Raw genomic sequence first — 27,001 nt, 5'->3', positions numbered from 1 at the left:
GGATTAGGGACACTAGCTAATTCATTACAGGAAACGGGAACTTTGGAGAACTGGAAAAGATCATGATGTATTGCAGAATGTAAGGAAGCTTGGGGCAGAGGTTCTTAACCTCTTTCTGCACAATGGCCCTTTTGGCATCTAGTGAAATCCATGAACCCTTTTCCACAAAAAATCATGTATAAACATAGTCATATTATTTTCCATAAAATTTCCAATGTTTCACAAATGCCATGAGGTACCCACTCTGGTTCTTGTAACCAATCTAAGAACTGAGATAAATAATTTATGGTGCTCTGACTATAAACAGTTACATATAGCTAGACCTAAAGTATTTTTGTTCCTAAAAAGGGACTATGATAACTATATCAATTTGAGAGGCAGGTAGAAACTTAAAACTCAGTTTTATAAAATGGGAGAACAGTTCAGAGGAAAATGGAGATGGGAAGCTGATGGGAGCCACATCAATTTTATTGAGTTGGAAATGTGGCAATAGGAGCGGTGTTTAATGTACATACAAACACCACAGGCAGCAATGTGATGGAGCCAGCCCCCGCCAGCTTGCAAGAGGCCATAATGTACATCTCTTCTCAACTCTGAGTTCAGGAGTGTCATATTGGCCACTTGAAATCAGCATTTATACCATGCAAATTGGCATACACTACCAATGAGGATTTTATTTTTCATAGATTCAGTTTACCAGCACATCAACAACTGGGGGCCTACTGTGTATTTGGCCTTGTGAAAAGCAACAGAAATTAAAAGATCAATAAAACATATTCCTCTGCACTCAAGAAGCTTAAAGTCTAATGTGTGAAGTAGTGACATAGAAAAAAATTACAAAATAATGTGCAAAGTGCTATGATTGTTGATATGCAAAATTATAGTTATTGTTTTTCTTGCCATCTGATTCGAAAATGTTTCCAGACTTAAATAGAGGAGAAGAGTATTTTAGAAGAAACTCTGTGGAGGAAGTAAGGAGTACTATGTCACCATTTTACTCCTGATGAGAGAATACTCTAGACACTTTTAATTCATAGGTCCTGTCTGGACATAGCATTGAAGAATATGAAAACACAAAATCTTCCTTTATTCTTCTGTTTTCTCTACCCATCATATTCTTTCAAGTGAATTTAGATTATAAGATTTGTATTATCTGCTTAAAGAACATCTTTTGCTTGAAAATTGCTATTTTATAAAGGAATTGATTTGTAGACTTGCTTTAGAAATTTGGTTGTGCTTCCTGAATTTTATATTTGGGGGAGCTTTGTTCTGGTAATTCCACATGCCTGCTAGCTGCTTGAAGACTCAGAAAAATAGAAGACACAGAATATTAAAGTTCAGGGGCTCTATCTTGAGATGTTCAAAAGCCCACAGCGTTAAAAAGTGTGCTTCCTTGGGGCCGGCCCCATGGCCAAGTGGTTAAGTTTGTGTGCTTTGCTTCCGTGGCCCAGGGTTTCGCCGGTTCTGATTCTGGGCACAGTCATGACGCTGCTCATTAGGCCATGCTGAGACAGCATCCCACATAGCACAACCGGAGGCAGTCACAACTAGAATATACAACTATGTACTGGGGGGCTTTGGGGAGAAAGAAAAAAAAAAGATTGGCAACAAAGGTTAGTTCAGGTGCCAATCTTTAAAAAAAAAAAAGTGTGCTACTGGCTAAACCTGCTAAAGAAAAGATTAGACACCTTTGGAGAACTCTAGCTGGAACTGAGCAAGAGAATAAAATGATGGGAAAGGAAATGTGTTTGGGGAATTTTACAAGGTGCAAGAAAAATCTTGGACAATTTTATTTAGTTTGAGTTGTATTATTGGTCTACAAAGCATCCAGGAAACTACATATGCATGTTACTTAGTATATTTCATTAAAGGAAACATACTAGTGCTTGTGGCAAATTTATTAAATTACCATTCTAATAAATTTTAGTGGCTCAAAAGGGTACTATTAAAAAGATACTCATAGGAGACTCTTGAGGATCTGAGTAGCTCATCCCATAGGTCACATGTAAGTATTAAAAAGAGCACCAGGAAAAATAAAACAGCCGTGTGTATGTGAAGGCATATCCTTTTTGTCACAACATTTGTCCAAAACCTATGTATGTGCCAATTCTTTCATTCTCCAATTGGCAAGTCCACGTCGCCTCCAGTAAGTGAACTGTAGGCTACTTGTTATTTCTCATTTGTCATAATTATTATAATGTAAATTACATGTAAATTATATACAGTGTATTAAAGATGTTGTTTATGAAAAGACAATAATATGGAATTCCAGTTTTCAGAGCTATGTTAGAGGCCCTTAGTCTACATCAAATGATGAAGAACAAATCACATATATAAGTTTTAGGTTGAAAGAAAATATACAATGTAGATTAAAATTATTTTTATGACTCATATTTAAACAACTTTATTAGGTAATTAACCTAACCATCAACCCAGTAGAGTTGAATAAAATGACTTCTACTTTGCTTGTTTATATCACCCTCCTTTCTAGACTGTGAAATAAATCTTCAAGAGTGAGGGATAAATTGGGGCTGGCCCCGTGGCCGAGTGGTTAAGTTCGCGCGCTCCGCTGCAGGCGGCCCAGTGTTTCGTTAGTTCGAATCCTGGGCGCGGACATGGCACTGCTCGTCAGACCACGCTGAGGCAGCGTCCCACATGCCACAACTAGAAGAACCCACAACGAAGAATACACAACTATGTACTGGGGGGCTTTGGGGAGAAAAAGGAAAAAATAAAATCTTTAAAAAAAAAAAAAAAAGAGTGAGGGATAAATTAATTTGATAAACACTATTGACCACTGATTTTGTGTCAAGCACTGTGTTCATCAATCAGTTATATAAAAATTTTTGCTTTCACCTGAACAACTAAAACTAAAGAAGATAATGTACCTGAATTACTTGGGAAATATTAATCACTATATAGATGTTAATTAATGTAATTTTAATGAATATAATTTTATTTCTGGAAGTTACTTCACTTGAGTTGCCATGCAGCCAAATTGACCTTCTTCTATCCACTGGACCACCCCTTTCCAGCCACTTGACTTTGTAATTCTATTTTACCACTTGCTTCTGAATTTTAGGAATGCATTTGCTCATTTTAACAAACATGTAGTGCATACGTACTATGTAGCTGGTACTATGCTATTACCTGGAGATACTTTCAAAGCATCTATTGTTCCTCTTAGTTGTACACAAAAATCTATGTAATAGATTATATGCAAGAAACATATAGCAGAATAAAATCAAGAGGAAATACTGGATCTTCATCTTAAATGCTGTATCCAAGTTCAAAGCAATAATTCAATTCCATTTTTTAATTAAAATATGTAAAAACAGAGTTACTGTGTCAACACGTTTACTATTCTTTGGTTCTTTCCACTTGTCTTAGCATCTGTATTTCCTGATGCCACCCAACTAGCCCAGGAGGCAGAGAGGTGACGCGTAACAGAGTGGCACAGAAATCCACCAAGGGTGTATTCAGCCCAGTTGGGTAAATGACTACACAATCAAGTTTCCGTGTAAAATTCTCCGTTAACAAAGGTAAATGGGTGACATGCATATACCCACTCTAAATAAGAGAGAGAGAAGTCTCTCCTCCTTTCTAAAGGCCAAGTCAAGCCGCTGCTCTCAGATCAGACAGTACTTGGTTGTATCTATAATAAAATGTGTTGGATGACTTTAAGTTGCAACATGAGTAACTTAGTTTAAACACAAGGAAGAATTTCTTGGAAGTGAACTTAAAGACAATAACTCGCCTAACCTTCCAGTGTTGCTCCTTCAGCCTCTCTATTTGTATCCCTTCTCATTCTCCACATCTTGAAAGGTATGACCCTCTCCATTTATCCCTGGTCCCTGATCTCTATACCCGCCCAGCTCCTGATCTAGTTAGGATTCCCCATTATTTTGTTCACTTCTACGGACCTGCTGCTTATTTAGAAATTCCACAGCCCATAGAGATGTTTTGTTTTCATCTGTTTGCTAATCTCAACAAAAACTGTGCTTGTTACATGTATATATTTCCTGACACATATAATAACAAAACCCCAAAATACAATCAAGGGTCATCCTGGCTATTGTTAAATTTACATTTCTCATTGGTTTACACTTGCTGCAGCACATTTATTCCATTCAGTCTCTTAAGTTCGCAGCAACTGATTTATTTATTTTTAATTTTGTCTGAACATCAGAAGCAGGCTGGCACAGTGAAATGACCACACCTTTAGAGTCAGACAGACCTGAATTCATACCCTAGATCCATTGTATCGATGGTTGGGAACCTTCAGTAAGTTCTTCACTCTGACAATAAGACATCTCACCTGAAAACTGGGGATATTAGTCACAGCCAAGTAGTGGTGCTGTTAGATTAAAGTAACACACGTAGAGATATGTAGCAAAGATTCTGGCTCAATATTAATTTCTCTTCTCTCTGAGAATATTATCTTCTATCTTCCAACCTTTCATCTACTTCACATTTCAGTCCATGCCCCAGACCCTGAGATGGCAGTGCCTCAGGTCAGGAGACAGTCACCACTTTGCCTCCATGGAGGTGGTTAACTTTGTAACATTCCACAGATGCTCTTCCTAAATCTAGAAAAATATGATGACAGCCCTTCTCAAATCCGTCTCTACAAATGCATAAATCAATTAAATAAATTAATGAAATTAATTGAATCCATGAGATTTTTAATCATAGCAACAGCATTTTGTCATTCCAGGAGACTGTGTAGGTATTCATTGTTTTAATAAATCATCATGTGATGGCAACTGATTTTCCTCTGCAGCAGGATTTGACTCCTGGCCTTTCCATATATAGGAGACAACTAACAATGCAGAAAATTAGACTTCATATTCTTCATCAGAAAAGAATAGAGGTGTTTTACCCTTTTCTCAATTATTCATACTTCTTCGAAACTAGAGAAAGATAAAGCTCTTGTCCTCTTTTCCCGAATCTTCAGGCACATATTCCAACTTATGTCCAATTACACATCCATGTATTTTATTGATAGATATTAAGAGTTGACTAGAGTGAGGTTGACTGGGAGGTGGAGATCACAAAATGGATATCAGTCCCAAACTGTCTGGTCCTGCCTGACACCAAGCGCATGCTAGTCCACCAGTTCCTGAACCCTCCCCCTTTTTCCTCTCTAGAAAGCACAATGATGCTGAGAAAATACGGGCAAATTGATGATACGACACATATGTTTTGTAATAATAGAAATTTATTTTTTAGAGATCTAGAGAATGTCCTTGGATTAGATGAAGAAACAGTACATTGGAAAATGTCAAAGAAACAAATAAGTTGAAAACATAGATGTCATTCATCTTTCAGTAATCATAAAATATAAAATCTGCTCCATGCTTTTTTAGTACAATAGGGAATAAGGCCAATTTCTAAATTAAAGGAATTTAGCACAATTGCTTATGTGTGTGTGTGTGTGTGTGTGTATGTATGTATATTAATCTGTCCATAAACATTATTTATTACCTTGAAAATAAAAGGTTATTTTGAGGATTAAATACAAAAATTAGACACTTGGTACTTAATCATTGAAAGAATTAATAAACATATGATTGAAGGAATGATTGTTTTGTATATGTATATGATGATATGCCTACAAGCAGTAGTGGTTGTTGTTATCACTACTAGTAATTTCTGCGAAATTAAACTGGTAATTCACAGGAAATTGAGTCTTAAGTGTCTGAACAAATAATGCCAATGGACCTCTTACTCAGTCGCTCCTCACCTCTGAGAGTGCAGTTCTCCTGCAGCCCAGCAATCCTTACTAATGTTTGTCAAATAGTTGATTAAAAACTAGCATTTTAATTAGTATTCCCTTAGCTGGTGGTGAAATCTAATATTCTTCCCATATTTCTAGTAATTCTTCCTTGGAGAATTCCATTTTAATGCCTTTTGCCCATTTTTTATATTGTGATTTTTTTACTGCCATATAATAAGCGCATTTTCCGGTTGAACGTTGTATGTGCTTCAAATATTCCCTCCAATTTGTAATTACTATTTTAATTCTATGGAAGTTGTTTTTGCATAAAACAATTCTTTGTATTCTAGCAAATCAAATATAACAATCTTTACCTCTATGGTTTATAGCTTTTATGTCATTAAAAAATTGTCATTCAAGGACTATATAAATATTTGCCTGCATTTTATTCTAAACTGTATGTGCTTGTTCATAATTAAACATATAACCATCAAGAATTAATTTAAATATGTATCATGGTGTATGCTTTGTTATATTTTTTCAAATGGATAGTCGGTTTACCCAACTCCTTTTATTCCATAACTCACTCTATTACTACTGGTTTCAGAAGCTTCTTTTAAACTCCAGTAAATGTTTACCTAGGCCTTTTCCTATGCTTTTAATTTGTCCCTGGGTTGTATTTGCTTCCAAATAGGTACTAAATTATTTTAATTATATCAGCATCTAATATAATTTCAATACAATTCTCTGTATTATTGATTCTTTTAGTAATCATGACAAATTCTTCTACACTAGTCAAATTCTTCTACTCTGGTCAAATTCTTCTACTCTGTCAATCCTTTCAAATGGTGAATTTCTATTCTTGACTTCCTCTCAGCCTGCAGTCGGTTCTCAACCAAGAAATATTGTAGTATTTCAAATTTTATTTTAAAGAAGATTATATGGTGGGTATATTTTCTGAGCTTTTACATATTTCTTACTTTTTCCAGTGAAACTAACCGGGCAGGATATCAGATTTTGCCATAAGTTTTACTGAAAAATTCTATTGCTTTATGACACTCAATATTTCACGAAAGAAATTTAAATCCAGCCTTATTTTTAAGGTTTTTAAAACCATTACTTACATGTCGTAAAAAGTATACCACAAAGTATCTACTTTGTGTATTTTTACTTGTGTCATAATAATTATACAATTGAAAGATTGTTAGCAAATTTCTAAAGATGTGCAATCATCACCACAATTCAGTTTTAGAACATTTCTTCATCAACCCAATGGCATCACCTGGTTTCATTTTGCATTTAATCCCACTTCTCTTTTCTGGATTATTCATAAAAGTGCATTATACAATATGTAGTCTTTTTCTTCCGGTTTCTTTCTTTTGGCGTAATGTTTTTGAGGTACATCCACATTGTAGCATGTAACAGTATTTTCTTCTCTTTATTGCTGAGTAGTACTCCTTGTATTGGTATTTCACATTTTGTTCACCCATAACCAGTTGATGTACATTTAAGTTGTTTCCGATTTGGGGCTGTTGTGAATAATGCTGCTATGAACATCTGTGTACAAGTTTTTCATATACATACGCTTACATATCTCTTTGGTAGACTCCTAGGAGTAGAATTTCTGGGTCATATGCTAAGTGTATGTTTACCTTTTAAAGGAACTGCCAATCTGATTTTTAAAGCAGCTGTACCAATTTACATTTCCACCAGCGACGTGTGACGTTTCCAGTTTCCCCACATGCTTGTCAACACTTGATATTATCTTTCTTTTTGGTTATAGCCATTCTAGTGGGTGGGTGGTAGTATCTCAATGTATTTTGAATTTTCATTTTCCTGATGACCAACAATGCTTATCATCTTTTCCTCTGCTTACTAGCCTCTGTATATCTTCTTTAGCGAAATATCTTTTCAAATGTTTTGCCCATTTTTAATTGGGTTGTTTGTCTTATTATTGAGTTGTAAGAGTTGTTTTTATATATTCCAGATACAAGTTTTTCTTGCATATTTTCTCCCTGTCTGTGACTTATCTTCATGAGGACAGTATGAGGTAAGGGTCTAAGTTCTTTTTTCTGTTTTCTGTCTCTCTCTCTCTTTTTTTTTTTTTTTTGGCATAGACATATCCAATTGTTCTAGCACCATTTGTTGAAAAGTCTATCCTTTCCCTCATTTAATCATCTGGGCACTTTTGTTGAAAATCAATTGACCATAATGTAAGGGTTTAAATATGGACTCTCAATTTTATGCTCTTGATCTATATAATAATCCTTGGGGTACGTATGTTCATTACATTAGCTTATAATTAAGTTTTGAAATCTAGTAGTATAGGTACCCCAACAGGGTTCTTCTTTTTAAAACTATTTTGTTTATTATAAGTCTTCTGAATTTCCTTATAAATTTTAGAATTAGAATCAATTTCTACGAAAGAAAGGCTCCTGATACTACATTGAATTCATGGATCCATTAGAGATCCATACCCAGCTTGACCATTTTGAGTCTTCTAATACATGAGCATATGGTGTCTCTCCATTTATTTATATCTGTAAATTTCTCTCAGCAATATTTTGTAGTCTTCAGTATATGTCTTGCTCATTTTTTGTAATTTTTTCTTATATAGTTTATTCTTTTATTTCTTCATAGTGAGTGAAATATTTTTTTAAAAAATGTCTTTTGTTTTGTTTATAAAACCAGCCTGATTGTAATTTATTTATAGGAACTATTTTTTTCCTTTGCGAAAACTTGTAGATTGTTTTTAAAAAGTTGCATGTCAAATATTTCACATAAATTTCCATCTTCACTGATTCTACATGGAAAACAATGAGTTCTTGCAATCTCTGAACATTGCAGTCTTTTTTTTAAAACAGTCATTTTTCTTCTAGTTGTTCTGCTTTATTTTTCCTAGGACATTAATTCTCAGTTTTTTTAATTTTCACATTTTTGCCCTGCTCAAATATCATTTTCTTATTATTTCTTTTCATTATTTTTTTCTATGCATTATGGGAGGATTTTTGAAATGTATTCTCCAAATCAAACTGATTTAAATTATTTTACTTCAATTCTGATTTTGATTATATCCAATATTTGCTTTAATTCTATTATGTTTCTAATATCTCATTATTTTGGCCTTTCTTTCCAATGTTTTCTCTTTCTTTCACAATGCTATATGATTCTATTACTTGAATTACCTTAGGATATTTTCTTAGTTCCACTGAGGTTTTAACATCTATGATGACGATGCCTAAGACTTTATGATGTGACAGGCAATGTGCTTTGTGGTTTACAGACATTATTACATATTCATATAAGCTAATACCCTGAATTTTCCAGATGTTGTTCCCGTGTTCTTTTTATGCAATATGTTAAAGATTTCATGCGAGCTTTTTTTTCCTTTATACACTACTTACTGCAAAGGAAGATCTTCTCACAGTTTTTTTTCCCAATTAACTATGTGTGTGGCTTCCTCATGGCTGTTGTCGCAACAAGCATGATTATCTAGAGGGTGGTTCGTGACCCACTTCCTAGTTTCTAGCAGCCTACAATTTCACTAAGGTAACATCCATGCCACCAACACTGTCTAGTTCTTGGCCGCTTTGAAGGGTTAGAGGAAATGAAAACCTAAATTCCCAAAATGTGCTGTTGTCAGATTTTCTTCTGTTTCCTCTTCTGCTGACAAAGATGTACTTGAGTGAATATTCACTTCAAACTTTAATGTGTCTCTACCAACGCCAACCCTTACGCCATTATCTTTGGATGATTTTCGTGAGATGACATGCCTGGTGTAAAGAAAATGTCCTCGGGGGCCGGGCCGGTGGCGCAGCGGTTAAGTTTGCACGTTCCCCTTCTCGGCTGCCCGGGGTTCGCTGGTTCGGATCCCGGGTGCGGACATGGCACTGCTTGGCAGCCATGCTGTGGTAGGCATCCCACGTATAAACTAGAGGAAGATGGGCACGGATGTCAGCTCAGAGCCAGGCTTCCTCAGCAAAAAGAGGAGGACTGGCAGTAGTTAGCTGAGGGCTAATCTTCCTCAAAAACAAAACAAAACAAAACAAAACAAACAAACAAAAAAAGAAAATGTCCTCGGTCACCATATAGTCAAACGTCTTATAAAAAGAAATGCTTGATTACGTTTTTTATTTTGTTACAGATGCTAGATTCCTGAGAGTAGACTGTGTTAATGGTGTTACGTGCTGTCCTATATTTTGGCTCAGTCAATCTCTGTATTCCTTAGTCAGAAGCAGTTAATTACCCTCAAAACTTTCTGGATTTAGGACATCTATAAGTTTTAACATTAGTACTTATTTGGTCTGTTCCCTTTTCCCTTTATCCTTTTTGAAAATTTAATAGAAAGTTGGAAGAGACTATTTCAGGTAATACTAGCTAAAATTACTTTAAAGTGGAAGTCTATTTTAAATCTTAGAAAGAAAACTCTGAGAGCAATATGCTGCACAAATTAGAAAGAGTGGCAATAGAGACAGATATTGATGATCAACAGATGGGAAGTGAGAAGACATTAAGATTTCTGGATTAGGCAACTTGATACATGAAGCTACCATAGATCCATAGACTTATTAATCAAAATGGGGAAAACAGAGTTTACAATTTTGAGGGACTAATTCAGACCCAGTCACATTGTGCTTGAGTTGACTTTGAGCTACTTATATGGAGAAATCAAAGAGTTAGATATATGGATCTTAGGAGGTTACCTTGGATAAAGATAAATATTTTAACATATGAAAATAAATGAGTAAAACCATTGTCCATGGAATGCCTGTGGAATTAAAAGTATGTAGAAATAGATAACGTGTTTGGAGAAATAGTCTAACTAATTTTTATCTACATTCATAAGTAAGTTATGCAGTCAATGACATGACAAAATTTATAAAACTGGGCATACTTAACAGAAATGATCTTGGATGGCTTCTAAATGAACAATAGAAATCTTAAAGAAGTTAAAAATATGTTTTGAGTAATAGCTTCATTTTTATAACAAGCATGTTATATCCACCACAGATTAATCTGAATTCTAGCATCAAATATTATGCTTTAGAACTTACTATTTGCTAAAATTGTCTCATTAATTTGTTTAGATATCATACAAAACATATGCAATGCTGAAATAAAATTGTTTTGACTCTGAACCATAGAAATCTTAAATAAGAGATTTGCAAGCATAGATATCTCTAACACATTTGTGTTATTTATTAATAGAGAACTATATTATTGTTGAAGTGAATTACATCATTTTCATTTGTATCCTTATCATCATTAGAAAGTGTAGTGTAGTTGTTAATAGCATAGATTCTAAAGTCTTATTTTCTGATTACCAATGTCATCTCTTTCAGAGTTTATAACCTTTGGCATTTATCCAAACTTTTAAACTTCACTTTATGCATCTATAATAGAAATACCTATATCTTAGGTATTTTTTAGGCTAAAATGAAATAATCTATGTAAAGTATTGTTATATACAACATGACTTATCAGTCACATAATACTATATATGTAAATAAACCTGTAAGATTAAAGGCCAAATTAAGGACTGGGATGTACGAGTTACAAAAGAAGATTACTATTCTCATTGTTCTTTACCACAATAGAGGCAGGATCCACAATGGTAAAAAAAGGAAGTATTTTAGGGTTAAAAATTAAGAAAAATATCAGGGCTGGCCTGGTGGCATAATGGGTGGCCGGGGGTTTGCAGGTTCAGATCCCAGGTGCAGACCTACACACCATTCATCAAGCCATGCTGTGGCAGCATCCCACATACAAAATAGAGGAAGATTGGCAACAGATGTTAGCTCAGGGTTAATCTTCCTCACCAGAAAAAAAAAATAAGAACAATATCCAGCTCAAATTTACAAGAACTGAAGAATCTTCCTTCTAGTTCCCTCTAGTGAATTTATGAAACGGGACAGGATGAACTGGCATCATCTGGGGTGAATTCTTAGGTGTAAGTAGTCCCTGAAAAGAAAGGTTTCCCTGCTAATTTAAGATGAATTTTCACTTAGAAACTGAGTTTAATAATTCTAAAATTCCAGGGTAATATTAGTCAATTTTTTTCTTAGGCCAAGTCCTACTTGTGGTTAAATAGACTATTTCAGGAAAGGCAAATAAAATATAAGTCAATTAGCAAAAACATATTGAATAACTACTAATAGCAAAGAATTCTACTAAGCAAAAATTACCTAAAAAGAAACTTCTATTCTCATGAGACCATATTAATAAGATTATAATCCAGTTTAAGCATAAAAACATAATAAAAAGTATTGACAGTAGTACAAGATAGTAAGTGATAAACACCAAATAAATTTAGCTAAGTAAATTGAAATTAAATTGGCTTAAATATCTTATTTTGGTGATGAATCTTACAGCCATAACATTGAGTGAAAGAAGCAAAATGCAAATAGTATATACTGCATGATTCTGTTGATATCAAGATCAAGAACAGAGAAAACTAACTATGGTAATAGAAGTCAGAATAATGCTTACTATGTGAGAGGACACTGATGAGGATAGGCAGTAGGAAGCTCTAAGTGTTAGTGGTAATGTTTTATCAGTTGATCTCGGAAGTGGTCACATGAGTGCATGTAGATGCCAAACTTTATTTTGTTAACTTTACAAAATGTTTATTCAACTTCACCTAAAAATAATTTTAAATTCTAAATTTACGGAGTCAAGATCTTACAAGAGAATTCTTCTCTTGCAGACCATAACGCCAACCTTCCATAACTCCACTTTTCCTACTTTCCCCTTGACTGGAGTCCCTAGACTTGAATGGGCCCATGCCTGGATCTCAATCCTCTTCTGCTGCCTGTAAGTAACTGCTCTCTCTGGGAATGGTATAATCCTATTCGTCATCATCACCAAGTCAAGTCTCCATGATCCCATGTACTATTTCCTCTTGATGCTCTCCACCACCAACCTGGGCTTGTGTATTTCAACACTAGTCACCATGCTGGACATATTCTGGTTCAATGCAAGACAGATCAGTTTCCACACCTGTGTTGCTCAAACATTCTTTATTTAACTCTTTACTCTCATGGAGTCTTCAGTGTTCCTGGTGGTGACCTTTGACCACTTCATTGCCATTTGTAACCCACTGAGATATGCTGTCATCTTGACTGATTCCAGAATCCTGAAAGTGTGGTTTGCCATCCTTTCAGGGGCATAGTGATCCTAATGCCTCTGGTCCTGCTTCTTAAATATATAACCTTCTGCCAAAGTCATGTGCTCCATTATTCTTACTGTTTCCATCCTGACATAATCCAGCTTTCATGTTCCGACAATAAGATCAACAGTGTTTTACTGCCCTCTTAGTTACTGCAGAAGTGAACTCCATCTTTATTTTTCTCTCCTATATCCTGATTATCAAGATCATCCTAAGTATTGCTTCCCCAGAGGAGTGGCATAAGGCCATTAGCACTGGTATCTCCCACATTGGAGCCATTGTCATCTTCTACATCCCTTTCATTAGCTTGTGCTTTGTCCACAGGTTTGGAAAAAAAGGCACCTCCTTATGTACAAACTCTTATGGCTAATATGTATTTGCTTATTCCACCAGTGATGAATCCCATAATTTATAGTGTGAAAACTAAGCAGATCCGTAGGGTCATTTAAAAATTCCTCTTTCCCAAGGGATCTGAGTCTGACTCTAACAACTCTGCAATAAAATCGACTCCTTAGTTATCATTTCCAAGACCTAGTGCTTAACCAATATGATCTCTTCCATCAGTGACCCTAAATAAAAAAAAAAAACTAGGAGGTCGGTGGTGGGCAGGGCTCCCCCATGTCATAGTGGTTAAGTTTGGCTCAGTCCACTTCAGTGGGCCAGGTTCACAGGCCCAGATCCCAGGTGTGGACCTCCACCACTCATCAGCCATGCTGTGGTAGAGACCCACATATAAAGTGGAGGAAGGTTGGCAGAGACATTAGCTCAGGGCTAATCTTCCTCAGGAAAAAGAAAAAAGCAAACAAACATAGAAGGTTGGGTGGAGTGAGTGGGCGATGCAGTTTGGTGAAAATTTATTTTTTATTTTCAATTGAAATATTACTACTCTACTCTTTAGCAATGAGCAATGAAATGTCCTAATATTATGGATATATTAGTAAAGTTTTGAAAGTATGAATGACAATGGCTAAAATGAACACTTTGCCCATTAGATTAAGCTTTCAAAATTATTCTTAAAATAATAACTCATACCTTTCTGTCCTTATTTTTCTTCTTAAAGTATGCATAATAAAGATTTATTAAGTTTTGTTTAATCTTAGATTAAATTAGACCCTATTACCTATGTTTCTTATATATAATTTAATTACCATCGATTCATTCTTTCATTTACTGAGTGGCTACTATTGTCGGACACTGCACAATATGATAGAGTGGCAGAGACAAACAAGATACTGTCATAATTAGTGAAATACTTAGATAAGAAAGCACCAAGTCAAAATCTAATGGACTATGATATGTTACAATATATAGATATAAGCAAAAGGAGTAATAAGAATATATAAGAAGAGTGTTTAATCTAACCTGAGAAGATCAGGAAATCATCACAAATTGTTGTTTGAACTATAAAGTCAAGAATTGAAGAAATCACCTTTCAGAATGGTAGCATGGGTAGATCTGTGGACATGCTACCCAGGGAACCAATCATAAATAGTAGAATTAAATACAGAGAATTATGTATAGACGTGGGCATAAACTATTAAGTTGTCTGAAAATTGACCTAAAAGCATAGAGCAAATGAAAAATCCTTTTTTCAAGAGAATCCATTAAATAACTAAAAGCACAGTAGGAAGTCAGTGGCACTTGAATCACAGCCAGCTCTCACCCCTCCCTTCCCCCATGGCTCAGCATATTGATAGCTCCACTGCAGGTAGGGCTAGTAAAGAACACAGGACTTCCTTTCTAAATCCCTCACCTCTCCCCAACCCCTCCAGCTCTCAGTCTAAGGCTATGGTATCTCCCAGAGGGGCAGACCTCAGTACTTTTTATTCCCCCCCACCCTAGCTCCAGTGGTAGAAGTTAAATTCCAGGTTAGTGCAGTCTAGAGGTCAGTGGCTCCCTTCATCCTCCCAGCCTCACTCATAAGCAAAGGCTCTAGCCCAGACACAGCAGTCAGAGAATACATGGGCCCTAGTCGCCCTCTCCCCAGCTCTATCATAAGGCAGAAGAATCATGATGACAGATACGAGTTGAGAAGACTATATGCTATCTTCCATAGTGCCATGCATGTAAAATAGGGGTTTAATTCCAAGAGAAGTGGGCCACAATGGAATTAAATAATAAATCAGTAACAAAAATTTAGAAACTCACAAATGTTTGAAAATTAAACAATACACTCCTAAATAATGGGCCAAAAAAGAGATCACAACAAGAATCAGAAAATACTTTGAGATGAACAAAAATTATCATCATACCAAAATTGTTATGTGAAGCTAAAGAATGCTTAGAGGAAAATTTATAGCTGCAAATGCCTATGTTGAAAAAGGAAATATTTCAAATCAACTACTAAACTTCCATTATAAGATACTTTTTGTTTTTTTTAAAAAAAGAGAAAACTAAACTTAAACGAGACAAAAGGAAGAAAATAATGATTAGATTAACGATCATATTAGGGGGAATTAATGAAATAGAGAATTGAAAAACAATAGGTAAAATCAACAAAAGCAAAAGTGGGCTTTTTGATAACACTGAATTAGTAATTTAAGAGCTTCCAAAGAAGAAAAATCCAGATCTAGATGGACTCACTGATGATTAACCAAACACCTAAAGAAAAAATAGTATCAATTCTTCACAAACTCTTCCGAAAAACAGAAGAGAACACACCCCAACTCATTCTGTGAAGCCATTTTACACTGATGTCAAAACTAACAAAGACATCGCAGGAAAGAATATTAAAAACCAATATATTTTGTGAATATAAGTACAAATATCCTTAATGAAACCCTACCAAACCAAATCTAGCAACATATAAAAAGGATTATACACCATGACCAAGTGGGATTCATCTCAGAAATGTAAAGTTGATTTAACATTGGAAAAAAAATAATATATATGCAAATATATACATATTTAAATATATATAAAACAAAAGACCATATATTACATAATTCAATTAATATGAAATGTCCAAAATAAACAAATCTACAGAGACAGAAAGTAGATTAGTGGTTGCCTAGGGCTGGGTGGGATGGAAGGTAATGAGATGTGGCCGCTCATGGGTAGGGTATTCCATTTATAGATTATAAAAATGATCTAAAATTTACTGTGGTGATAGTTGCACAACTCTGTTAATATACTAAAAACTATTAAAATTTTACATATTAAATGGATAAATTGTACTGTATGTGAATTTTATCACAATAAAACTGTTACATATTTCTTTTTTAAAAAGACAAGGATTGGAGATTACATGAGGAAAGTGAAGAGAACACACGTACTCTACTCTCACCCTAGAAAAAGGAGAAAACATGTTTGGAATCAAAATTAAATTAATAATAACACTAGAATATAAATACAAGTATAATCAGTGATCTATAAATTTGGAGAATCCATGAAAGAAAGAGCAAAAACAAAACAACATAGATAGATGAAACTATAGCCCAAAATACGTACAGGAGAATATGGAAAGGGAAGTGGAGGCTGTCTAAAGGATGCTCCAAGTTCGGGGGTGTTAGATTAAAGAATTCCACGGAAATATCCAGTCATTTTATTTCTGTCCTCTAACCCCAACCTGGCTCTCTTCATGCCAAATTTTAGATGACAGAGAAATTTGAGTAAAGGTGGAAAAGATGAATATGACTGACTCTGCCAGTGAGGCATGTCTGCACTTTAACTCTCTGGTAACATCCGTGAGGAACAGAGGACCTTGTGCCCAGATGAAGAGCCAATAGCACATTCTCCGTCCTCATCCCTTCCTCACAGCACAGAAGGCAGTCAGTCTATAGTAAATGGAAACAATATCCAGGAAAATATGAACAGAAAATAGTAAATATATAGAAAGACCACACAATAAAAAATTCCTAAATACATCATTTCAGTTGGATTCAACTGACAGGATAAAGCCACATGTATGTACACACACACGCACACACACCCTTAACATTAGATTAAGTAATAGGATATTAAATCCAGAATATTTTTAGAAGTGCCCCCACATCAGAGATATACATGTAGCATATCTTAGACTCCTTCTCTTTTGCCCCAGAAACATAAATGTGAGAGGAAGGAGGAGAGAGCAAAGCTGCTGACAACTGTCTTCACATGTTAGGGTATGGCCAGATCAGAGCTTGATTTCTTAACCAGCATAGTCCTTAGGCCCACAAATACTTAAAGCTTTCATCTTCACTCAGAAAGAATTTAAACAAATAAGCTAATGATTTAGCAGAAAATATACTGAAATGTCTGAATATCCACTTGGTACTCAAGAAAAGTTTAGAGTCAGATAGGCCACTGCTAATTATGTGTGGAAAGTGATGGGGAGAGAAGCACAGGCAGTGTGTGTGCCTGCAGAACCCAAAGTGGCCTACTAAGCATTGTGCATACTTCTTGTAGTGGGAGATGCAAGACATGATACTGTGGAAGTGATGTCCCAGCATGCCCCAGAACAGTGGGCCACAAACAGTTGCCAGCCACCGTCTGGAGTGCATGTGTTACTAGTTACTTCTTGTCCATCCCGCATGATTAACATGGTTTGATCATTTCATCAATATATTGCACCAGGGTTATGATTTCTGTGATGTCCCTCTGCTCCATGTCTCTTCAGACTATATTATGACAGAGGCCTAGAGAGACACCATAGCTCTGGGCCAAGACCATGAATGTGAGCAAGATGATGGAATAGGAGTTCTCTACCATTTCCCCTCCTAACAAAACTGATTTTGATAATCACCCACAGACAAGAGTACTTTACTGGGAGTCTTGAGTATAGTGGAGAAGTTCCAGCTCATCATTGGAGTTAAAAAAAATCCAAAAATAGATGCTTCAAAGAGAAGAACAATTTCACTTTAACTGCATCATACTACTCCAAGGCAGGACAACTCAGTACCAAGAGAGATTCCCTCTTAGTTAGGGGAAAGTGATAGAATAGTGAGGGAGCACCTGGCTTCCCCATCTGTGTAGGATGCTGCTAAAGAAGCCCATGTCTTTCCCACTTGTCCCAGAATACTGAGGTGGATCTGCATAACTGAGGGACAGGAAGAGGCTGGGAGCACAGCAGCCAGTGATTCGGAACTCACAGAAGGGGTGCAGGTCATCTTAACCCCTTGGGGGACTTCATTAGGAAGCCTGCCCACAAGCTGATGGGGATGCCTCACCTCAGACCTGCTATCTGACCTACAGACACTCCCAATACTCCATGCACCTCACTGTATACCCTCCTTGGGTAGCTTCCTGTGTGCATCCCCACAGGTGGAGAGTGTGAGCTTTTGCGGATGGCCTGTGAACCCACACAAAAAAATGGCTGGATTTTGCAGGATTGAGATGGCACCCAAAGCTGAACTATCAGCACCAACCTAGGGAAAGCAAATGAGAGGCTGGAAGCACCCAGCCTGATTCTTCAGCATCAAGAAAAGGTGTAGAACCTTTTGAAATTCCCACCTGAGAAGAAACAAGATGTCTGAACAGTCGTACACATACACAAGACATGAAGAAGCCTCAGAATCCCTGGTAGAGATTACAAGTAATTTGTTAAGACTTGTTTTGGGACTTGACATGTGATCTATCCTGGAGAATGTTCCTTATGTGCTTGAGAAGAATATGTATTCAACCTCTGTTGTAAAGAATGTTCTGTATATGTCAATTAGGTCCCTGTAGTCTAAAGAATTGTTCAAGTCCAATGTTTCCTGGAAATTTTCAACAAGCAGCATTCGAGAAGATTGTATGTAGAAATGTGTGGGGAACTATAAAGCGCTTATCTACCTATACTTACTAGATACTATGATTACGATGAAAAGTCCAGATTAGAGCAACTAAGGAAACCTTTATCATAGCCATATTGAGCTTAATTGTTACAAGCACATTACCCACTGTGCTGGCTAGAATGATATTGTATCTGAGCACTAAAAACACCATTCTATACACTCTGCTGTTGAAAAGAAGGCAGGGAATCATGAATCACAGTTATCATTTTCCAGCTGCTTCCATGCTATGTTCTGTTAAATGGAGGATGCTAGAAGGAGACTGGAAGCTACTGGAAGGACGAGTATCTTGGCATGTTTGCTTGTTGATCCTGTCATTGTCACAACAGCTATAGTTCTTTGCCCAGTAGCATTGGATCCAGGTTCTAGTTTTAATTGTTCCCACAATCCCAACAACAATCTCCTCATATTCCATTGGAAGAAACAGAACCAGGCAGAGTGTGCCCCTTTCCATGGCTCTGACTCCCAGTTCCATGAGGGTTCCTCCTCTGTGCTCCTGAGGCATGAGCTCCAGCTATGAAGTACCTTTTCACAGAGGTTTGAGTCTTGGCTCTGTCTAGTCCATCCTCTGAGCTCCTGGGGTACTAGAACCAGCAGGACAGCACCCTTTCATTATAGGTCTGAGTCTCAGCTCTGGGGTGATCTTCTACCAAGCTTCTAGGTTTTCATAACTTCAAATTCTTCTCTTTGTTCCCACAGACATACAGGTAGAAGTGACGTCCTACAGTTATTAGCTCTGTATTATTTCTGTGTTCTCTTTGTGCCTTCTCAGCCCTCCAATAACTGTTTAGCTAGTTCCATGGATTAAATACTCCCAATGTTAACAACTGGAGTGATTTCTGTTTTCCCATCTAAAGCCTGACTAACATACCCACTTCAACTTTCCTTGAGGAGAGAGTCCAAATATGGCAACATAAATCCAACCAGATTAAACTGTGTCTGCCTTTGGCTCCTAGTAATCTTGAGACTTCAGAGAAATTTATTTCTAGATGATATTTGCCAATGAAAAAAAGGCTTATTAAGCATATTAGTCCTTCTGAAGGAACAATACAGATTGTAATTGAATTAAGCAGAGTTATTTTTCACACAATACTTGTGCTAAAATTCTTCCCTAAAGAGCTGAGGGAAAGTAAGAATATTTGACCAAAAAAGTTTAGGTTACTGACAAAGCAGTAAAGCATGTATTGATGATGATACTAGCTATTATATTAAAAGTCAGGCAGGTCATAGGCAAAACAGAAAAGTAAGAATATTTGGACCAATTCCATAACCATGGCCAATCCCAGTTATATATACAAGATTCAGATGATAAAACTCAATAATTTGCAACTAAATGGTTTTTATTTCCATCTTCCTCTTTAAAAAAATTTCCAGATTTGAAACCTAAACTAGGTCATTGGTGTCGAAGTCATTGAAAATCTTTCATCTTAAATGAAGAAATGTTAATATTATTGTGGTTATCTGAGGAAAACAGCGAGAGAGAATTTCCAGCCTAAATTTATCTTTAAGCCAACAGTCTTCTTACTTAAAGCCAAAGTGATCTTTTGGGATGCCTTCATCCCAAACATGAGTCTCAACATTTTAACATCTCTAAATGGGGTTACTCATCCATACAATGACCAGGACTAGCAAAATTTGAAAAAACTATCTAGTTCTTTGTTGCACTGGGATGGAGAACTTTCAGCACAGCCCTGCGTATCTGTTTGGTCTTCACGCTGTAGATGATGGGGTTCATCACAGGGGGGAGGAGCAGGTAGGCATTGGCAATCAGGGTATGTACATAAGGTGGGGCCCATTGCCCAAATCTGTGAACAAACGACAGACTGATCAATGGAATATAGAAAATAGCAACAGCCCCAATATGGGAGATACATGTGCTAAAGGCTTTCTTCCTCTCTTCTGGGGATGCAATGCTGAGGACAGTCTTAATAATCAAAAGATAAGAAAGGAGGATGAAGATTGAATCCACCCCAGCAGTGGTGACCAGGGCTGTCAACCCAACTGCACTATTGATCCTGGTGTCTGTGCATGACAGCTTCATCACATCGGGGTGGAAACAATAGGAGTGGTGAAGCACGTGGCTGCGGCAGTAGGACAATCGTTTAAGAAGCACCACCATAGGAGTCAGTATTAATGTCCCCCTGGTGATAATCCCTACTCCAATCTGTGCTATTTTAATATCAGTTAAGATAGAGCCATATCTAAGAGGGTTAGAAATGGCCACAAAACGATCAAAGGCCATAGCCAACAGCACTGAGGATTCCATGACAGTGAAAAGTTGAATGAAAAACATCTGTGACAAGCAGGCGTTAAAGCTGATCTCCCTGGCATTGAACCAGAATATACCCAACATGGTGACCAGTGTGGATATGGACAGGCCAAGGTCAGTGGTAGACAGCATGGAGAGAAAATGATACATGGGTTCGTGGAAGCTGGGCTGAGTGACAATGGCAAAGAGAATCAGGCTGTTTCCTGAGAGGGCAGTTACGTAGAGACAGCAGAAGGGAATGGAGATCCAGGTATGGAAGGCTTCCAGTCCAGGAACACCAGTTAGCAGGAAAATGATGGAAGAGGTTGTAGTATTTTGTACAGTTGACATATGGAACTCCAACTGCAGGATCGTAATATGAGTGTCCTGAAATGATAAATTGCATTTGTTTATTATGTTTGTAACCTGAAATTATTTCACTAGGTAAACAAGTATAAAAGACGATATCTACAAGAGCTCATAAAGACTCGTAAAAATAACACAAAGGAAGAAAGCCAAGAACACATCTAATAAAGGAGCAGAAACAGGAAATGTATTCATACACACACAAATCTAACAACAACCCATCTTATTTAATTTCACTCATCTGTTGAATGAGATTGTACTCATCACTTCCTGACTTCACAAGGTAGACAGTCAATAAATATTTGTTGAAATGTGTCTATAAGGTTATATGAAATTTTAGATGAATATCAAACAGTATATATAGTGATTCTGATATAGTAAATGAAGTAAGTTAGCGTCTGGTTTTCCCCAAAGAAATCTTCCCTTTATCTCTTGAATACTTTCTTTCAATCAGGTTGAATATCTCCAGCTTAATGAACAGCTAACATTAACAGCTACTATGTGTTGGTGGATGTGACAATATCCTGTATAAAACATACAATCTATTTGCAATATGATCATTTGAACTGTACCTAATTAATTCTCATACCACATAACAAGTATAAGCAGTCAAGACAATTACAAACAGAACTATTTGAGTATAAAGGCTCTCAAAAGTATTATGGATATTTTGATGTTCTGAATTTTTATTTGGCATTCCAAATAAATTTTTTAGTATTGCATATGCATATTCTAAACTTTGATACATTCAAGCATGGATTACTGTATTTATCTTCTGAGTTACCCACACGATAAGTTACTAAACTGTGTGTGCCTGAACTTTTCCATCTCTAAAATAATAATGATATACACAACCTATTGGATAATTCAAGGATTAAATTAGTTAATGTATGTGAAGATCTTAGGAGGGTACCTAACTACGATGTAAAAGTTCACCAAATATAAGCTATTATCACCTTAAAAAATTAAAGTTGATGGGCCTGCCCGGTGGCACAGCGGTTAAGTTCACACATTCCACTTCTGGGCCGTCCAGGGTTCGCTGGTTCGGATCTCGGGTGTGGACATGGCACCACTTGGCAAAAATCATGCTATGGTAGGTGTCCCATATATAAAAGGAGAGGGGAAGATGGGCATGGATGTTAGCTCAGGGCCAGTCTTCCTCAGCAACAAAAGGAGGATTGGCAGCAGTTAGCTCAGGGCTAATATTCCTCAAAATAAATAAATAAATAAAGTTAAAATACTATACAATTATTTCTCTCCCTTTCTTTCCCACTTCTATACCCAAACCCCTCTCCATAAGCCACATGTAATATTATCTCAGAGTTGAGAAGAAAGATGAAAATATTATCTAAATCTGAACTTAGGCAATGTCCACTGGTTAATATTTTCTTCATGTGATCACTACCTCCTCCGCAGTTTTTTCTCAAACTTTCTTCATTCTTTCCTGAATCAGAAGAAGAACAAGTCTTGCTCCTTTCCAAAGACAATCCTTCCACCTAGCTTCTCAATTAATTTTGACATGAGTTAAGTTTAACGTTAAATTACTGAGTGCACGCTGTAATCCAGACTATAGAGATACAGAACCAAATTAGATATGGGACCTGCCTTTAAGGGTATTTAGAAAAGGATAGGATAGTTAGGAAAACAAATAAGTAAAGAAACAAAATGCAGTGTGATGTATACAATAACGGGTTTGAGTTTAAAATACAGAGGCTGTATATATTAGAAAGTTGTGTGGGGGAAGGGACAAGACAGGCTTCCTTGAGAACATAAATGTGACCTGTGCAGGAGATGGTAGGTAAACACTACCATGAAGATATTCTAAGCACATCCAAGGTATGTACTTTCAGATATTTTAGAAATGCCACTAAATTGTGCGATACAAAGTGCTAAAAGGTAGTGTTTAAAGGTAGGGATTCAGCATGGAATTATTGTCTCGCCTTTAAAAGGGCAAGGTATGTAGATGTTTTCTAAACACTGAGCAAAGAATGAACACATAGGTCTCTTTCAGCTTTGAGAAATAAACTCACCAATGTTTCCTTATCTTTTTAAAACTTGTATTCCCTCTCATTTGTACCATCACCGTAGTTTGTAAATATTACAAATTTTTTCTCACTCTAAACATAAGGAAGGAAGAAAGGAAAGAAGGAACATGGAATGAAGGGAGGAAAGAAGGAAGGAAGGAAGGAAGGGGGGAGGGAGAGAGTGAGTGGGAGGGAGAGAAGGAAGGAAGGAAAGAAAGAAAGAAAAAGAGAAAGGAAGGAAGAAAAAGAAAGGAAGAAAAAAGAAAGAAAAAACAATTTCTTATTAACCCTGCTTCCGTGTTGCATGTGTCTCCAACCCTTCAGCAACAACCTACTGAATGAATATTCGTCTATCCTCGTTTTCCTCTTTAATGGTTTACATCCATAGTTGAAATCAGGCTTCTTTTTGGACTGAAATATACTCTGTTGCATATAGAGTATATTTAGTTGTCTATTGCTGCATAAAAACTACCACCGATTCATGCTTTAAAACGAGACACATTCACTAGTTCACATTTCAGTAAGTCAGATGTCTGAGCACAACATGAGTTAGCTCACTAAGCTAAAGTCAAGGTTTCAGCCAGGACTGTGTTCCTATGTGGCGCTCAGGGTCCTCTTCCAGACTCATTCAGGTTGTTGGCAGAATTGAGCTCCTTGTGGTGTAGGATTGAGGTCTCCATTCTCTTGCTGACTGTGTCACCATGGGTTGCTCTTAGCTCCTAGAGATTATCCTCAGTCCCAGCCTTCTGGACCTCTCACAACATGGCATCTTGACTATTCTAATCCAGCAGGAGAATCTCTGCTGCTTCTTGTCTCTTTTAAAGACTCACATGATTAACTCAGGCCCACCCAGCCTAATCTCCATTTTGATTAACTCAAAGTCAAGGAATCAGGGACCTTTGTTGCATATGCAAACTCCCTTTGCCATATAATGCAACATAATAATAGGAATGATATCCCATCGTATTTATAGGTCTACTCACATTCAAGAGGTGGGTTTTATACTAGACAAGTACAAAGAAGGCAGGAATTTTGAGAGACTTTTTAGAATTCTGCCTACCACAACTATCTAGGCCATCCAATATCTAGACTTAATATAGGTTCAACTTCTGAAATGGCCTTTGATTCACCGTCCTCATTATCCAATTCCATTACCGCTATTTTACATAACACTCCCATTAGTTTTTACAGGAACTACAGCAATATTCTCATAAGTTTCAACTGTTGCCAAACTATCTCCATATTGATACCAACCTGATCTCTTAAAAATACATTCATGTCACTGTTTACACAGAGCTCTTCATTGTTTGAGCATGAGGTCAAAACTCTTTCTCTCTTTATTATAGCAGTCGAGGATCTTCCCAATCTGACCAAAATCTGCTTTTGCTGCTGCCTATCCTCTTCTCTACCCTAGGAACCTTTTGGTACAGGACTTTTCCTTCTTCACCAAACTACCAAATACAGGAAGTTCTTTCACAGTGGTGTGCTTTGGCTAATTTATATGTTTCAACTCTTCTTTGAATGAGCCTGAATTCTTTAGACTCATTGCTCCATTGATCCATTTATAAATTCAACATTAATTTATTTACTTCTGGAAGCGTTTTGTGGTATCACCTTCTCCAAGTCAAGTAAGAAGGAATTTCTTCTTCCTCTGGAATCACATCCTTTTTTATTCATACATCTAAAATAGTGGTCATTCCATTGCATGACTATGCGTTATTTGAAAACATGCCTCTCCAACTAAAATAAACTACTGGCAGGTAGATCACTGTTTTTCATCATTGTATTCCCAATACCTTGCACTGTATTGTACAGTGTGGGAAGACAACAGATACTTTTTGATATAAATTAAATCTAAGAGTTGTAAACTGACCAAGGATTCCAGAAACATATCGGGATCTCAACACATTACAGCTTTGTCCATTTAATTCATGCTGTGTAGCCTGAAATTACTTATGTGACTATTTTAAGAATCTCACTGAACTCCCCTTCATTCCCACAAAATGAGCTGTGTGTGTGTGGGTGTGGGTGTGGGTGTGTGCGCGGGGTTTTTTTTTTTTTGGTGGAAGACTCTGTTCTAGTATTTCAGAGTAAACTTTTATGTGCCTCTCTCCATTTTTTGATAGTAATTCTTTCTTTATTTGAAGCTAATATACCAGTCCCACCGTAAGAGCATGCTGCAGGTTCTCAGCAGGACTACCTTGAGTTCGCTCTTTTGATTAAAGAAAGTCACTAATATGGTTGTAGAGTGAAGCAAACCTGGGTTCAAATGCTGACTCTGCCACCAAGTAGCAGAGGTTTTACAAATAAGCTCTTTACATTAGATTCTACTTCTGTGAAACTGGTAGCTTACCAGTAGCATTAGTTTGAAAGCATTAAATGAGATGGCATTTGTAAAGCATTTAATCTGATAACTAGTACGTGGGAGGCATTTAATAATGGTAAATGAGGATGAGGATGAGGGCGGTGTTGGTGGTAGATGGTGGCAGTATTGCCAGCTGCCCTTAGACAATGGTTTTGAAATGTCATACAATTAAGCAGAAAATTCATGACTTCAAGGGCACGTTAACAAATTGTTCTAAGCATCAAGACATATGGTCTATAGACCAATGGATCCCAATCAGTTAAAATATAATGTCCCCAAATACAGATTTCAGGAAAAAGTTTTCCACAATTTTTCTTAATGCACCCATGAAAGCTTTTTGTAGTTAATAAAATCTTCCTCATTCTTAAAGGAAACAAGTATGTATAAAGTCTAATGTTTTCCCTGAATGCAGCAGTTTTACTTACAAAGTATGGAGATGTGTTCTCTCCAGGCCTGTTTGCCAGGAAAAGGCCTGAGGAGCTGGGAAGGTTTTCTGCTCAGGGATAGGTAGCATATATAAGGAGCTGTGACTCAGGCTGCGTGAAATTGCTTAATTAGCAAACTCTTGGTGGACTTTTTTGTGGCCCGCAGAGTATGAAGCTCCCCAAGGGTTCCTTCTCCCTCATGGCTTCCTTCCCCTTCTACTTCATCATACGTATCTTTGTCATTTCTCTACAGGGCCGGTATTACAGTTCCCTGCCCTTGTATCATGGTAAAATTTTATTAAAAGTAAATTTGTGATTAAAATTTCAAAATAAAATACCTGCTGTATGCATGAGCTCACTCCTGGCCCGACCTTCCACACACACCCAGCTGATAAATGTACCCTCCTCCAACATCACCTGAGTGAATTTTGTACACTTTTAAGAAACCTCTCCATTTATGAAAAAAAAAAAACCTTCATTAATTCTTTCATAAAACACTTTAAGTATCCATCACATTTCAGGGTTTTGCACTGGTAATACAGAGAATAGAATAGAGTTGCTTTCTCCCGGGCCTCAAAACCCAGTGAGAAAAGAGACATAAAACCCAGTGATGATAACTGGTGATATTTATGATAAGAGCAGAGAAGAGCATGTATTTATCCTTCAGGAAGGTCAGCCCCAGGTCTGTCAGGAAACAAGGGAGAATAGGGCACAGGAAAAAAAGGAGTGAGCCATAACATATTCAGCACATCTAGAACCCTGAGTGCAGGTGAGGGAGCAAGTGGCAAGTCAAAAAGCTAAACAAGGAGACAAGATCCATGTCACAGAAGACCTCAATAGGCTCCCTAAAGCATTTGAATTTAAATACCATAATAGAAATTTCTCAGTATGGAATTTAATCTTTCTCTTTTCTTAGGAAAATACATTCCAACA

General features: G+C 36.7%; 1 protein-coding gene and 1 pseudogene across 1 annotated transcript; one reads left to right on the top strand and one right to left on the bottom strand.

The window, feature by feature from the left end:
* OR51F20P (olfactory receptor family 51 subfamily F member 20, pseudogene) lies at positions 12,465-13,384 on the top strand (annotated as a pseudogene).
* On the bottom strand, positions 20,289-21,239 carry OR51F23 (olfactory receptor family 51 subfamily F member 23). The gene has a single exon (NM_001391669.1). It carries the CDS (start codon positions 21,237-21,239, stop codon positions 20,289-20,291), a length of 951 nt encoding a protein of 316 aa, NP_001378598.1.
* Positions 21,240-27,001: the final 5,762 nt, after the last annotated feature.

Source organism: Equus caballus, chromosome 7 (genome assembly GCF_041296265.1).
Source record: "Equus caballus isolate H_3958 breed thoroughbred chromosome 7, TB-T2T, whole genome shotgun sequence".
Classification (NCBI taxonomy): Eukaryota; Metazoa; Chordata; class Mammalia; order Perissodactyla; family Equidae; genus Equus; species Equus caballus.
The sequence above is the reverse complement of the archived record's forward strand: the minus strand, read 5'-3'. Positions and strand labels throughout refer to the sequence as shown.

Excerpts from the sequence above, each read along its gene's own strand:
- OR51F23 (NM_001391669.1), bottom strand. The coding sequence starts at position 21,239 with ATGTCAACTGTACAAAATACTACAACCTCTTCCATCATTTTCCTGCTA.